Source organism: Parasteatoda tepidariorum, chromosome 4 (assembly GCF_043381705.1).
Source record: "Parasteatoda tepidariorum isolate YZ-2023 chromosome 4, CAS_Ptep_4.0, whole genome shotgun sequence".
Taxonomy (NCBI): domain Eukaryota; kingdom Metazoa; phylum Arthropoda; class Arachnida; order Araneae; family Theridiidae; genus Parasteatoda; species Parasteatoda tepidariorum.
This window is the reverse complement of record NC_092207.1, coordinates 21,005,183-21,017,467: the sequence shown is the minus strand read 5'-3', so window position 1 is coordinate 21,017,467 and position 12,285 is coordinate 21,005,183. Positions and strand designations below refer to the sequence as shown.

The following is a 12,285-nucleotide window of genomic DNA, read 5'->3' as shown; positions in this document are numbered from 1 at the left end:
CAATTTCGAACGTTTCTGTGGGGGAGGGGCAATTTCGAACGTTTCTGTTGGGGAGGGACAGTTTCGAACGTTTCTGCACGGGAGGGACAGTTTCGAACGTTTTTTTGGGGGGGCAGTTTTGATTGTCTCTGTGGGGGAGGGGCAATTTCGAACGTTTCAATGAGGGAGGGACAGTTTTGAACGTTTCTACAGGAAGGAAGTTTCGAACGTTTCTGTGGGGGGATGTTTCGAACGTTTCTGTGAGGGAGGGACTGTTTCGAACGTTTCTGTGGGGGTGGGGCAGTTTCGAACGCTTCTGTGGGGAAGGGGCAGTTTTGAACTTTCCTTAGGGGGGCAGTTTCGAACGTTTCTGTGGGGAGGGGGCAGTTTCGAACGTTTCTGTGGGGGTAGATTCGAAAGGTTCTCTGTTGTGGGAACAGTTTCGAACGTTTCTGTGGGGAGGGGCATTTTTGAACGTTTTTGTGGGGGAGGGACTGTTTCGAACGTTTCTGTTGGGGAGGAGCAGTTTCGAGCGTTTTTTCAGGGGAGTGGCAGTATCGAACGTTTACGTGGGGGAGGGACAGTTTTGAACTTTTCTAAGGGGGCAGTTTCGAACGTTTCTGTTGGGGAGAGGCAATTTCGAACGTTTCTGAGGGAGAGGGGCAGTTTCGATTGTTTCGGTGGGGGAGGGGTAATTTCGAACGTTTCTGTGTTGTAGGAGCAGTTTCGTACGTTTCTGTAGGGGTCAGTTTCGAACGTTTCGGTGAGGGAGGGGCAGTTTCGAACGTTTCTGTGAGGGAGGGGCAGCTTCGAACGTTTCTGAAGGGCTGGGGCAGTTTCGAACGTCTCTGTGTGGGAGGGGCAGTTTCGAAAGTTTCTGTGAGGGAGGGACTGTTTCGAAAGTTTCTGTGGGAGTGGTGCAGTTTCGAACGTTTCTGTGAGGGAGGGGCAATTTTGAAAGTTTCTGTGGGGGAGGCGTAGATTCGAACGTTTCTTAGGGGGGCAGTTTCGAACGTTTCTCTGGGGGGCAGTTTCGAACGTTTCTGTATGGGACAGTTTCGACCGTTTCTGCGTTGAGGCAGTTTCGAAAGACTCTGCGGGAGAGGGGCTTTTTCGAACGTTTCTGTGGTGGAGGTCAGTTTCGAACATTTCTGCGGGAGGGTAGTTTCGAAAGTTTCTGTGAGGGAGGGGCAGTTTCGATCGTTTCTGAGGGGGAGGAGCAGTTTCGAACATTTCTGCAGTGGAGTGGCTGTTTCGAACGTATCTGTGTTGTGGGGGCAGTTTCGAACGTGTCTGAGGGGGAGGGGCGATTTTGAACGTTTCTGTGGGGGAGAGGCTGCTTCAAACGTTTCTGTGGGGGAGAGGCAATTTCGAACGTTTTTGTGGGGAAGGGACAGTTTAGAACGTTCCTTAGGGGGGCAGTTTCGAACGTTTCTGTGGGTGAGGGGCTGTCTCGAACGTTTCTGTTGGGGAGGGGAAATTTCGAACGTTTTTGTGGGTGAGAGGCAGTTTCGAACGTTACTGTGTTGTGGGGGCAGTTTCGAACGTTTCTGTGGGAGAGGGGCAGTTGGGAACGTTTCTTTGGGGGGCAGTTTCGAACGTTTCTGTGAGGGAGGGACGGTTTCGAACGTTTCTGTGGGGGGTGGGGCAGCTTCGAACGTTTCTGTGGGGGAGGAGCAATTTCGAACGTTTCTGTGGGGGAGGGACAGTCTCGAACGTTTCTGCATGGAAGGGACTGTTTCGAACGTTTCTGCGTGGGAGGAGCAGTTTCGAACGTTTCTGAAGGGCTGGGGCAGTTTCGAACGTTTCTATGGGGGAGGGGCAGTTTCGAAAGTTTCTGTGAGGGAGGGACTGTTTCGAATGTTTCTGTGGGAGTGGGCAGTTTCGAACGTTCCTGTGAGAGAGGGGAAGTTTTGAACAATTTTGTGGGGGAGGTGCTGTTTCGAACGTTTCTGTTGGGGAGGGGCAATTTTGAAAGTTTCTGTGGGGGAGGCGTAGATTCGAACGTTCCTTAGGGGGGCAGTTTCGAACGTTTCTCTGGGGGGCAGTTTCGAACGTTTCTGTATGGGACAGTTTCGACCGTTTCTGCGTTGAGGCAGTTTCGAAAGTCTCTGTGGGAGAGGGTCTTTTTCGAACGTTTCTGTGGTGGAGGCCAGTTTCGAACGTTCCTGCGGGGAGGCAGTTTCGAACATTTCTGTGGGAAGGTAGTTTCGAACTTTTCTGTGGGGGAGGGGCAGTTTCGATCGTTTCTGTGGGGGAGGGGAAGCTTCGAACGTTTCTACATGGGCACTTTCTGTACAGGGCGGTTTCGAACATTTATGTGGGGGAGGGTCATTTTCGATCGTTTCAAAGGGGAGGAGCAGTTTCGAACATTTCTGCAGGGGAGTGGCTGTTTCGAACGTATCTGTGTTGTGGGGGCAGTTTCGAACGTGTCTGAGGGGGAGGGGCGATTTTGAACGTTTTTGTGGGGGGGAGCAGTTTCGAACGTTTCTGCAGGGGACGGGCGGCATAGAACCATTTTGTGGAAGAGAAACAGTTTTGAACGTTTCTGAGGGGGAGAGGCTGCTTCGAACGTTTCTGTGGGGGAGAGGCAATTTCGAACGTTTTTGTGGGGAAGGGACAGTTTTGAACGTTCCTTAGGGGGGCAGTTTCGAACGTTTCTGTGGGTGAGGGGCTGTTTCGAACGTTTTTGTGGGAGAGAGGCAGTTTCGAACGTTTCGGTGGGGGAGGAGAAGTTTCGAAAGTTTCTGTGAGGGAGGGACTGTTTCGAATTTTTCTGTGGGAGTGGGCGGTTTCGAACGTTCCTGTGAGGGAGGGGCATTTTCGAACAATTTTGTGGGGGAGGGGCTGGTTCGAATGTTTCTGTTGGGGAGGGGCAATTTCAAAAGTTTCTGAGGGGGAGGCGTAGATTTGAACGTTTCTCTGGGGGGCAGTTTCGAACGTTTTTGTATGGGGCAGTTTCAAACGTTTCTGCGGGGAGGCAGTTTCGAACGTTTCTGTGGGGGGCAGTCTTGAACGTTTCTGTGATGGAGGGGAAGTTTCGAAAGTTTCTGTGAGGGAGGGACTGTTTCGAACGTTTCTGTGGAGGAGGGCCAATTTCGAATGTGTCTATGGGGGAGGGGCCGTTTCGATCGTTTATGTGGGGGAGGGGCAGTTTCGAACGTTTCTGTGGGGAGCTGCTTCGAACGCTTATGTGGGGGGCACTTTCGAACACTTCGATATGAGGCAATTTCGAACGTTTCTGTGTGCGGGGCAGTTTCGAACAATTTCGTGGGGGAGGGGCTGGTTCGAATGTTTCTGTTGGGGAGGGGCAATTTTGAAAGTTTCTGTGGGGGAGGTGTAGTTTCGAACGTTTCTCTGAGGGGCAGTTTCGAACGTTTCTGTATGGGACAGTTTCGACCGTTTCTGCGTTGAGGCAGTTTCGAACATTTCTGTGGGGGAGGGGCAGCGTCGAACGTTTCTTCATGGGCACTTTCGAACGTTTCTGTGGGTAGGCAGTTTCGAACGTCACTGCATAGAGCAGTTTCGAATTTTTCTGTGGGGGGCAGTTTCGTACATTTCTGTACAGGGCGGTTTCGAACGTTTCTGTGGGTGGAAGTTTCGAAATTTTCTGCTTTGTGCAATTTCGAATTCTTTGGTGTGGGAGGTGCAATTTCGCACGTTTCTGTGGGGGGCGGTTTCAAACGTTTCTGTGATGGAGGGACAGTTTCGAACGTTTCTTAGGGCGGCAGTTTCGAACGTTTCTGTGTTGGGCAGTTTCGAACGTTTTTGTATGGGGCAGTTTCAAACGTTTCTGCGGGGAGGCAGTTTCGAACGTTTCTGTGGGGGGGGCAGTCTTGAACGTTTCTGTGGAGGAGGGGCAATTTCAAACGTTTCCGTGGGGGGCAGTTTCGAACGTTTCTGTGATGGAGGGGAAGTTTCGAAAGTTTTTGTGAGGGAGGGACTGTTTCGAACGTTTCTGTGGGAGTGGGGTAGTTTCGAATGTTTCTGTGGGGGAGTGGCAATTTCGAACGCTTCCGTGGGGGAGGCAGTTTCGAACATTTCTGTGGGTGGGTAGTTTCGAACGTTTCTTTGGGGAGGGGCAACTTCGAACGTTTCTACATGGGCACTTTCGAACGTTTCTGTGGGTAGGCAGTTTCGAACGTTACTGCTTAGAGCAGTTTCGAACTTTTCTGTGGGGGGCAGTTTCGAACATTTCTGTACAGGGCGGTTTCGAACGTTACTGTGGGTGGAAGTTTCGAAATTTTCTGCTTGGTGCAATTTCGAATTATTTGGTGTGGGAGGTGCAATTTCAAACGTTTCTGTGGGGGGCGGTTTCAAACGTTTCTGTGATGGAGGGACAGTTTCGAACGTTTCTTAGGGCGGCAGTTTCGAACGTTTCTGTGGGGGGCCGTTTCGAACGTTTTAGTATGGGGCAGTTTCAAACGTTTTTGTGGGGGAGGGGCAGTTTCGATCGTTTCTGAGGGGGAGTGGCTGTTTCGAACGTATCTGTGTTGTGGGAGCAGTTTCGAACGTTTTTGTGGGTGAGAGGCAGTTTCGAACGTTTCTGTGTTGTGGGGGCAGTTTCGAACGTTTCTGTGAGGTAGGGCCAGTTTCGAGCGTTTCTTTGGGGGAAGGGGCAGTTTCGAACGTTTCTGTGGGGGAGGAGCAATTTCGAACGTTTCTGTGGGGGAGGGACTGTTTCGAATGTTTCTGTGGGAGAGGGCAGTTTCGAACGTTCCTGTGAGGGAGGGGCTGTTTCGAACAATTTTGTGGGGGAGGGGCTGTTTCGAACGTTTCTGTGTGGGAGGAGCAGTTTCGAACGTTTCTGAAGGGCTGGGGCAGTTTCGAACGTTTTTGTGGGGGAGGGGCAGTTGCGAAAGTTTCTGTGAGGGTGGGACTGTTTCGAATGTTTCTGTGGGAGTGGGCAGTTTCGAACGTTCCTGTGAGGGAGGGGCAGTTTCGAACGTTCCTGTGAGGGAGAGGCAGTTTCGAACAATTTTGTGGGGGAGGGGCTTTTTCGAACGTTTCTGTTGGGGAGGGGCAATTTTGAAAGTTTCTGTGGGGGAGGCGTAGATTCGAACGTTTCTTAGGGGGGCAGTTTCGAACGTTTTTTAGGGGGCAGTTTCGAACGTTTCTTAGGGGGGCAGTTTCGAACGTTTCTGCGTTGAGGCAGTTTCGAAAGTCTCTGTGGGTAGGCAGTTTAGAACGTTACTGCATGGAGCAGTTTCGAACTTTTCTGTGGGGGGCAGTTTCGAACATTTCTGTACAGGGCAGTTTCGAACGTTTCTGTGGGGGGGGGTTCAAACGTTTCTGTGATGGAAGGACAGTTTTGAACGTTTCTTAGGGCTGCAGTTTCGAACGTTTCTGTGGGGGGCAGTTTCGAACGTTTTTGTATGGGGCAGTTTCGAACGTTTCTGTGGGTCGCAGTCTTGAACGTTTCTGTGGGGGAGGGGCACTTTCAAACGTTTCCGTGGGGGCAGTTTTGAACGTTTCTGTGATGGAGGGGAAGTTTCGAAAGTTTCTGTGAGGGAGGGACTGTTTCGAACGTTTCTGTGGGGGGCTGCTTCGAACGTTTCTGTGAGGGAGGGGCAGTTTCGAACGTTTCGGTGAGTGAGGGACTGTTTCGAACGTTTTGTGCGGGGGGGGCAGTTTCGATCGTTTCTGTGGGGGGCAGTTTCGAAATTTTCTGCTTGGTGCAATTTCAAATTCTTCGGTGTGGGAGGTGCAATTTCGAACGTTTCTTTGGGGGGCGGTTTCAAACGTTTCTGTGATGGAGGGACAGTTTCGAACGTTTCTTAGGGCGGCAGTTTCGAACGTTTCTGTGGGGGGCAGTTTCGAACGGTTTTTTATGGGGCAGTTTCAAACGTTTCAGCGTTGAGGCAGTTTCGAAAGTCTCTGTGGGAGAGGGGCTTTCTCGAACGTTTCTGTGGTGGAGGTCAGTTTCGAACGTTTCTGCGGGGAGGCAGTTTCGAACATTTCTGTGGGAGGGTAGTTTCTATCGTTTATGTGGTGGAGGGGCAGTTTCGATCGTTTCTGTGGGGGAGGGGCAGCATCGAACGTTTCTACATGGGCACTTTCGAACGTTTCTGCGGGCAGGCAGTTTCGAACGTTACTGCATAAAGCAGTTTCGAACTTTTCTGTGGTGGGCAGTTTCGAACATTTCTGTATAGGGCGGTTTCCACCGTTTCTGTGGGTGGAAGTTTCGAAATTTTCTGCTTGGTGCAATTTCGAATTTTTGTGTGTGGGAGGTGCAATTTCGAACGTTTCTGTGGGGGAGGGGCTGCTTCGAACGTTTCTGTGGGGGAGGGACAGTATCGAACGCTTCTGTGTTAAGGGGGCAGTTTCGAACGTTTCTGTGGGGGGCGGTTTCAAATGTGTCTATGGGGAGGGGCAGTTTCGAACGTTTCTGTGGGGGAGGGACAGTTTCGAACGTTTTGGGGGGGGGGCAAATTCGAACGTTTCTGTAGGGGAGGGGCTTTTTCGAGCGTTTCTGTGGGGGAGGGACTGTTTTGAACGTTTTTGTGGGGGGAAGTTTCGAACGTTTCTGCATGGAGGTAGTTTCGAATGTCTCTGTGTGTGGGGGGGTAGTTTCGAACGTTTCTCTGGGGGGGGGCAGTTCCGAACGTTTCTGCATGGAAGGGGCTGCTTCGAACGTTTCTGTGAGGGAGGGGCAATTTCGAACTTTTCTGTGGGGGAGGAGTTTCGAACGTATCTGAGCGGGAGGGGCAGATTGATCGTTTCTGTGGGGGAGGGGCATCTTCGAACGTTTCTATGGGGGCACTTTCGAACGTTTCTGCAGGGAGGCAGTTTCGAACGTTACTGTATAGGGAAGTTTCGAACGTTTCTGTAGGGGGCAGTTTCGAACGTTTCTGTAGGGGGCAGTTTAGAACTTTTCTGTATAGGGCAGTTTCGTACGTTTCTGTGGGGAGGCAGTTCTGAACGTTTCTGACGGGGGCAGTTTCGAACGTTTCTGCATGGGGCTGTTTCGAACGTTTCTGAGGAGGGTCAGTTTCGAACGTTTCTGTGGTGAGGGAGCAGTTTCGAAAGTTTCTGTTAGGGGCATTTTCGAACGTTTCCGCGGGGGATGAGCAGTTTNTGTTTCGAACGTTACTGTATTTGGCAGTTTCGAACGCTTATGTGGGGGGCACTTTCGAACACTTTGATATGAGGCAATTTCGAGCGTTTCTGTTTGCGGGGCAGTTTCGAACAATTTTGTGGGGGGGGGCTGTTTCGAACAATTTTGTGGGGGGGGCTGTTTTGAACGTTTCTGTTGGGGAGAGGCAATTTTGAAAGTTTCTGTGGGGGAGACGTAGTTTCGAACGTTTCTTAGGGGGGCAGTTTCGAACGTTTCTCTGGGTCGCAGTTTCTGTATGGGACAGTTTCGACCGTTTCTGCGTTGAGGCAGTTTCGAAAGTCTCTGTGGGAGAGGGGCTTTTTCGAACTTTTCTGTGGGGGATGTCAGTTTCGAACGTTTCTGCGGGGAGGCAGTTTCGAACATTTCTGTGGGAAGGTAGTTTCGAACGTTTCTGTGGGGGAGGGGCGGTTTCGATCGTTTCTGTGGGGGAGGGGCAGCTTCGAACGTTTCATGCGGGCAGGCAGTTTCGAAGGTTACTGCATAGAGCAGTTTCGAATTTTTCTGTGGGGGGGCAGTTTCGAACATTTCTGTACAGGGTGGTTTCGAACGTTTCTGTGGGTGGAAGTTTCGAAATTTTCTGCTTGGTGCAATTTCGAATTCTTCGGTGTGGGAGGTGCAATTTCGAACGTTTCTGTGGGGGGGCGGTTTCAAACGTTTCTGTGATGGAGGGACAGTTTCAAACGTTTCTTAGGGCGGCAGTTTCGAAAGTTTCTGTGGGGGGGCAGTTTCGAACGTTTTTGTATGGGGCAGTTTCAAACGTTTCTGAGGGGAGGCAGTTTCGAACGTTTCTGTGGGGGCAGTCTCGATTGTTTCTGTGGGGAGGGGCACTTTCAAACGTTTCCGTGGGGGGCAGTTTCGAACGTTTCTGTGATGGAGGGAAAGTTTAGAACGTTTCTGAGGGGACGGGCATTTTCGAACGTTTCTGTGGAGGTGGGGGCAGTTTCGAATTTTTCTTGGTGGTTGCTTATCTTCAGTGTTATCTTTCGAGTGGGATGCTGCACCATTACCTCTTGAGTGGGATTTTGCAACGTTACCTTTTGAGTGGGATGTTGCATCGTTACCTTTCGAGTGGGATGTTGCTCCGTTATCTTTGGAGTGGGATGTTTCATACTTATCTTTTGAGTGGAATTTTTCATCGTTCCTTTTTGATGTTTCACCGTTACCCTTAGAGTGATATTTTTCACCGTTACCTTCCGAGTGGGATGTTTCACCGTTACCTTTCGAGTAGGATATTCCCAGTTACCTCTAGAGAGGAAACCTTAATCGTTACTTTGAGAGCGGAAAGTTTCAACTGTTGCTTTCATATATAAAGCATGTGGGGGCGGCGTTATCGACCATGCCAACCGTTATCTATCAAAAGGTACCTCGTGATTTAATCGAGTTAGCATGTCTTATATTCCAGTGAATTGATGTTTAATATTCGTAGTGGTAGTTACGGATCAATACTCCCCCACCAGAATTTTATCAGGGATAGAATTCGATGAACGGATACCACTGGTTGCTGTACTTATGAAAGTCCGGGAGAGAGTCACCGGGTTTTTGAGTGCTGAAAGTGAGAGGTGTATTAATTTCACAGTTGTAGTCCGTCCTGTGTTGCCATTAGCATTTGATTGTCTGCAGGCTGACGTTGTGTTTAATCGAGACGAGACTGAGTAGCAACAACTTGAGGAGGATTGGATAATGTCGCAGTCACAAGTAGCAAGTCAACTGCTTTATGTGGTCTATCCATCGATGTAGGCTTTACCGTCAAGTTATTTTGCGAAGTGGGCGTTACTGCGTGTACAAATCACGGTGTATATACAATATACCAGTGAATTGATATTTAATTTTCGTAGTGGTAGTCACGCCACAAGCATATCAGGTTAGTAGAATGTTAATTACTGTTATGGGAATTTCAAGAAAGATATATTCACAAAGTTTCTGGAAGGTTGAAAAAAAGAATACCAAGTTCATAAGTTTCGAAACTAAATGACTAAATACATGGACGAGTTAAACATTAAATTTGAGAAAAATTTGGACTTGTAGACTTTCCTTAATTTTTTTTAAAGTTTTATATATTAGGACTAAACTTCACATTTGATATTAAAAACAATTTAAACATTTTTATACAACATTAAATAGCAAAATACACTAGATAAAAAATTTACGTAACCACGTCGTTAAAAAATTGTGTTATCTAAATTAAATTTATGACGTAATGACTTGATAAAATTAACAAACCATTACAAAAGTTTTTATCGACAATACTGTTCGCTTTCCATGATGCACCACAGATTAAACAATAACCATATTTCGCCAATATTTTTTACCACTTTATATTCAATAAGCCCATTGTTTGGCAAGACGCAGACGTAGACTTCCTATCGATTGTCTCTTGGCAACCTATCCAGTTATTTAGATAATTAAAGAGTTTCTCGGAAGAATAGCTGAAGGGGTTTTATTTATGGCGGAAATAAAAGGGTCCTTGATGAATTATATTTGTTGCATTTTCCGAATTTTGGACACGTTACCAGGCATTTTTAACAGAAAAAATATACACTTTCAAATTTTAATGCATTCTGCATAATTCATTAAATTGTTATTTTAACTCCTTGTTTTAATTAATGATGTTTCCCCACTCTTTAAAAGACATAAGGGTGATGTTTATCAAATATGAATATGTTTCACTTTTTATTTTAAGATATTCTTTTGTTAAAATTCTTCGTTTAAGAACAATTAATTTAAGTTTCTCATTGGATATGCTTAAAGGGGAAAACTATTTTGAGAATGAGTAATGTGGAAGAATTGCCATCCGTATGAACATTAAAACTTCTTTTAAAGGAAGTAAGTTTAACATGACTATGACGTCAATACAAATTAATATATACAGAATATTCTAGACGGATTTTAAGTAAAAAATTGATGTTTATCATATTTAATGAAAACAGTAGTTGGATCAATAAACTATATATTTTACTTTGATATCTAAACTATTCTATTCAAAATAGTTTAAACTTTTCTATAGAACGGTAAGAAAACACAATATATATTTACTGTAACCCCTTAATTGAAAACTATTCAATAAAAATTGAGTTGAGTTTCTCAGGTGAGGGTCAGTTTCTAATATTTCGCGGGTGAAGAGCAGTTTCGAATATTTCTCGAGTCAAGAGCAGTTTCGAATATGTCTCGGATGAAGAGCAGTTTCGAATTTTTTTTGGGTGAAGAGCAGTTTCGAATATTTCTCGGGTGAGGAGCAGTTTCGAATATGTCTCGGATGAAGAGCAGTTTCGAATATTTCTCGGGTGAGGAGCAGTTTCGAATATGTCTCGGGTGAAGAGCAGTTTCGAATATGTCTCGGGTAAGAGCAGTTTCGAATATATCTCGGGTGAAGAGCAGTTTAGAATATTTCTCGGATGAAGAGCAGTTTCGAATATTTCTCGGATGAAGAGCAGTTTTGAATATTTCTCGGGTGAAGAGCAGTTTCAAATATTTCTTGGGTGAAGAGAAGTTTCGTCTATTTCTTGGGTGAAGAGCAGTTTCGACGATTTCTTGGGTGAAGAGCAGTTTCGACTAGTTCTTGGGTGAAGAGCAGTTTCGACGATTTCTTGGGTGAAGAGCAGTTTTGAATATTTCTTGAGTGGAGAGCAGTTTCGAACATTTCTTCGGTGCGAAGCAGATTCACAGCAGAAAATTTCGACTTATCATTTAAAGGAAAGATTTTTTAACATTTCCTTGTAGAGTGCGAAGTTTCAATTGTTTCTTTCAAAACATAGGGTTTTGACCGTTGACTTTATAATTGGAATATCATCACGACTCATATCAGAAGGCAATTTTCTTTTTCTGTTCGGGGAAATTCATTTAAGATATTTTCACAAAAAAATCAATGGAAGTTTCAATAAAAAAAAAAGAATGCGAAGCTTGAAAACTAAATGTCTGATCAAATGCACGAGATAAACATAGCATTCGAAATACAATTCTTCGAAAGTTTCAGTTGTAACAATAAGCTACATGATTGATACTGAAATTAGTTTTAACATTTCCAAGTATAACATACAATCCATATATGTTTACGGTAGTTACATCCCTAAAAATTATTTCTTGTAAAATAAATTTATCCAATAATAACTTTTAAAATTTAATAGTAAATACATGAACTATTTGAGAAATTTTTTTCGCTCTCCAAAGATTAGATGATAACAATCATACTTAGCCAAAATTTCTCTCTCCTTAATTTGATAACTCTACATCATTGTTAAGTAAGACATGACGGAGGTTTTAATTGATTGTCTCTTGGCAATCTAGTTATTTAGGTAATTAAAGAGTTTCTTGGAAGAATAGCTGAAGGTGTATTTTATTTATTTCGGAAATAAAAGAGTACTTGACGAATTACATTTCTCGCCTTTTCCGAATTTCAGATACGCTACTTGACTTTATTTTAACAGAAGAATTACACATTTTAAAATTTTGATGCATTCTACAGAATTCATTAACTTGCTATTTTAACTCTTTGTTTCAATTATTTAAGTCCCCCCCCCCACTTAAAAAAACGTGAGGTTGATGTGAATCTTAAGAGAATGTTTACCTTTTTATTTTAACATTTTCACTTGATAAAATTAACCGTTTAAGAACAATAACTTCACGTTTAAGAGGGAAAGTTATTTTAAAAATGCGTAATGTGGGAGAATTGTCATTAAAACTTCCTTTAAAGAAAGTTGCTGCTGAAAATTGGAATTATTAAGCCTGTACAAAATGATGCATATAAAATATTCGATAAGTATTTTACGCAAAAAATTTATGTGTATCATAGTGAAAAGTTAGCAAAAACAATACTTTAACACGTTGAATGCCTCGCTAATTTTACATGGCTTGCCCATCTGACCAAAATGATTTGCTCAGTATGTATTGCATTAATTTCTTCAAACCATTTTAGTAACTATAATAATGTAAAAAAAAAATTAAAAGCATTAAAAATTTACTGGAATTATGTGTTTCTAATAATCTTGGCTTCGCCGGTCACCGATGACCTCCTTTACGCTACGAACAAACTCAGTACCGGTCACAGGTGACCCCCATGGCGCTACGAACAAACTCAGTGTGGGTCACCGGTGAGCCCCGTGGCGCTACGAGCAAGCTCAGTGCCGGTCACCGGTGAACCCCATGGTGCTACGAACAAACTCAGGGCCGGTCACCGGTGAGCCCCGCGACACTAC

At 45.4% G+C, this 12,285-nt stretch overlaps 2 protein-coding genes across 2 annotated transcripts; both read right to left on the bottom strand.

Moving 5' to 3' along the window:
* Positions 1-575: 575 nt before the first annotated feature.
* Positions 576-1,706, bottom strand: LOC122272133 (serine/arginine repetitive matrix protein 1-like). Its single transcript, XM_043055296.1, has one exon. It carries the CDS (start codon positions 1,704-1,706, stop codon positions 576-578), a length of 1,131 nt encoding a protein of 376 aa, XP_042911230.1.
* Positions 1,707-2,939: 1,233 nt separating this feature from the next.
* LOC139425334 (serine/arginine repetitive matrix protein 1-like) lies at positions 2,940-7,621 on the bottom strand. Its single transcript, XM_071179362.1, has 3 exons — positions 6,877-7,621; positions 4,381-4,930; positions 2,940-3,564 (listed from the first exon to the last, which is right to left on the bottom strand). Exons 1-3 carry the CDS (start codon positions 7,619-7,621, stop codon positions 2,940-2,942), a joined length of 1,920 nt encoding a protein of 639 aa, XP_071035463.1.
* Between the last annotated feature and the right edge of the window lie 4,664 nt (positions 7,622-12,285).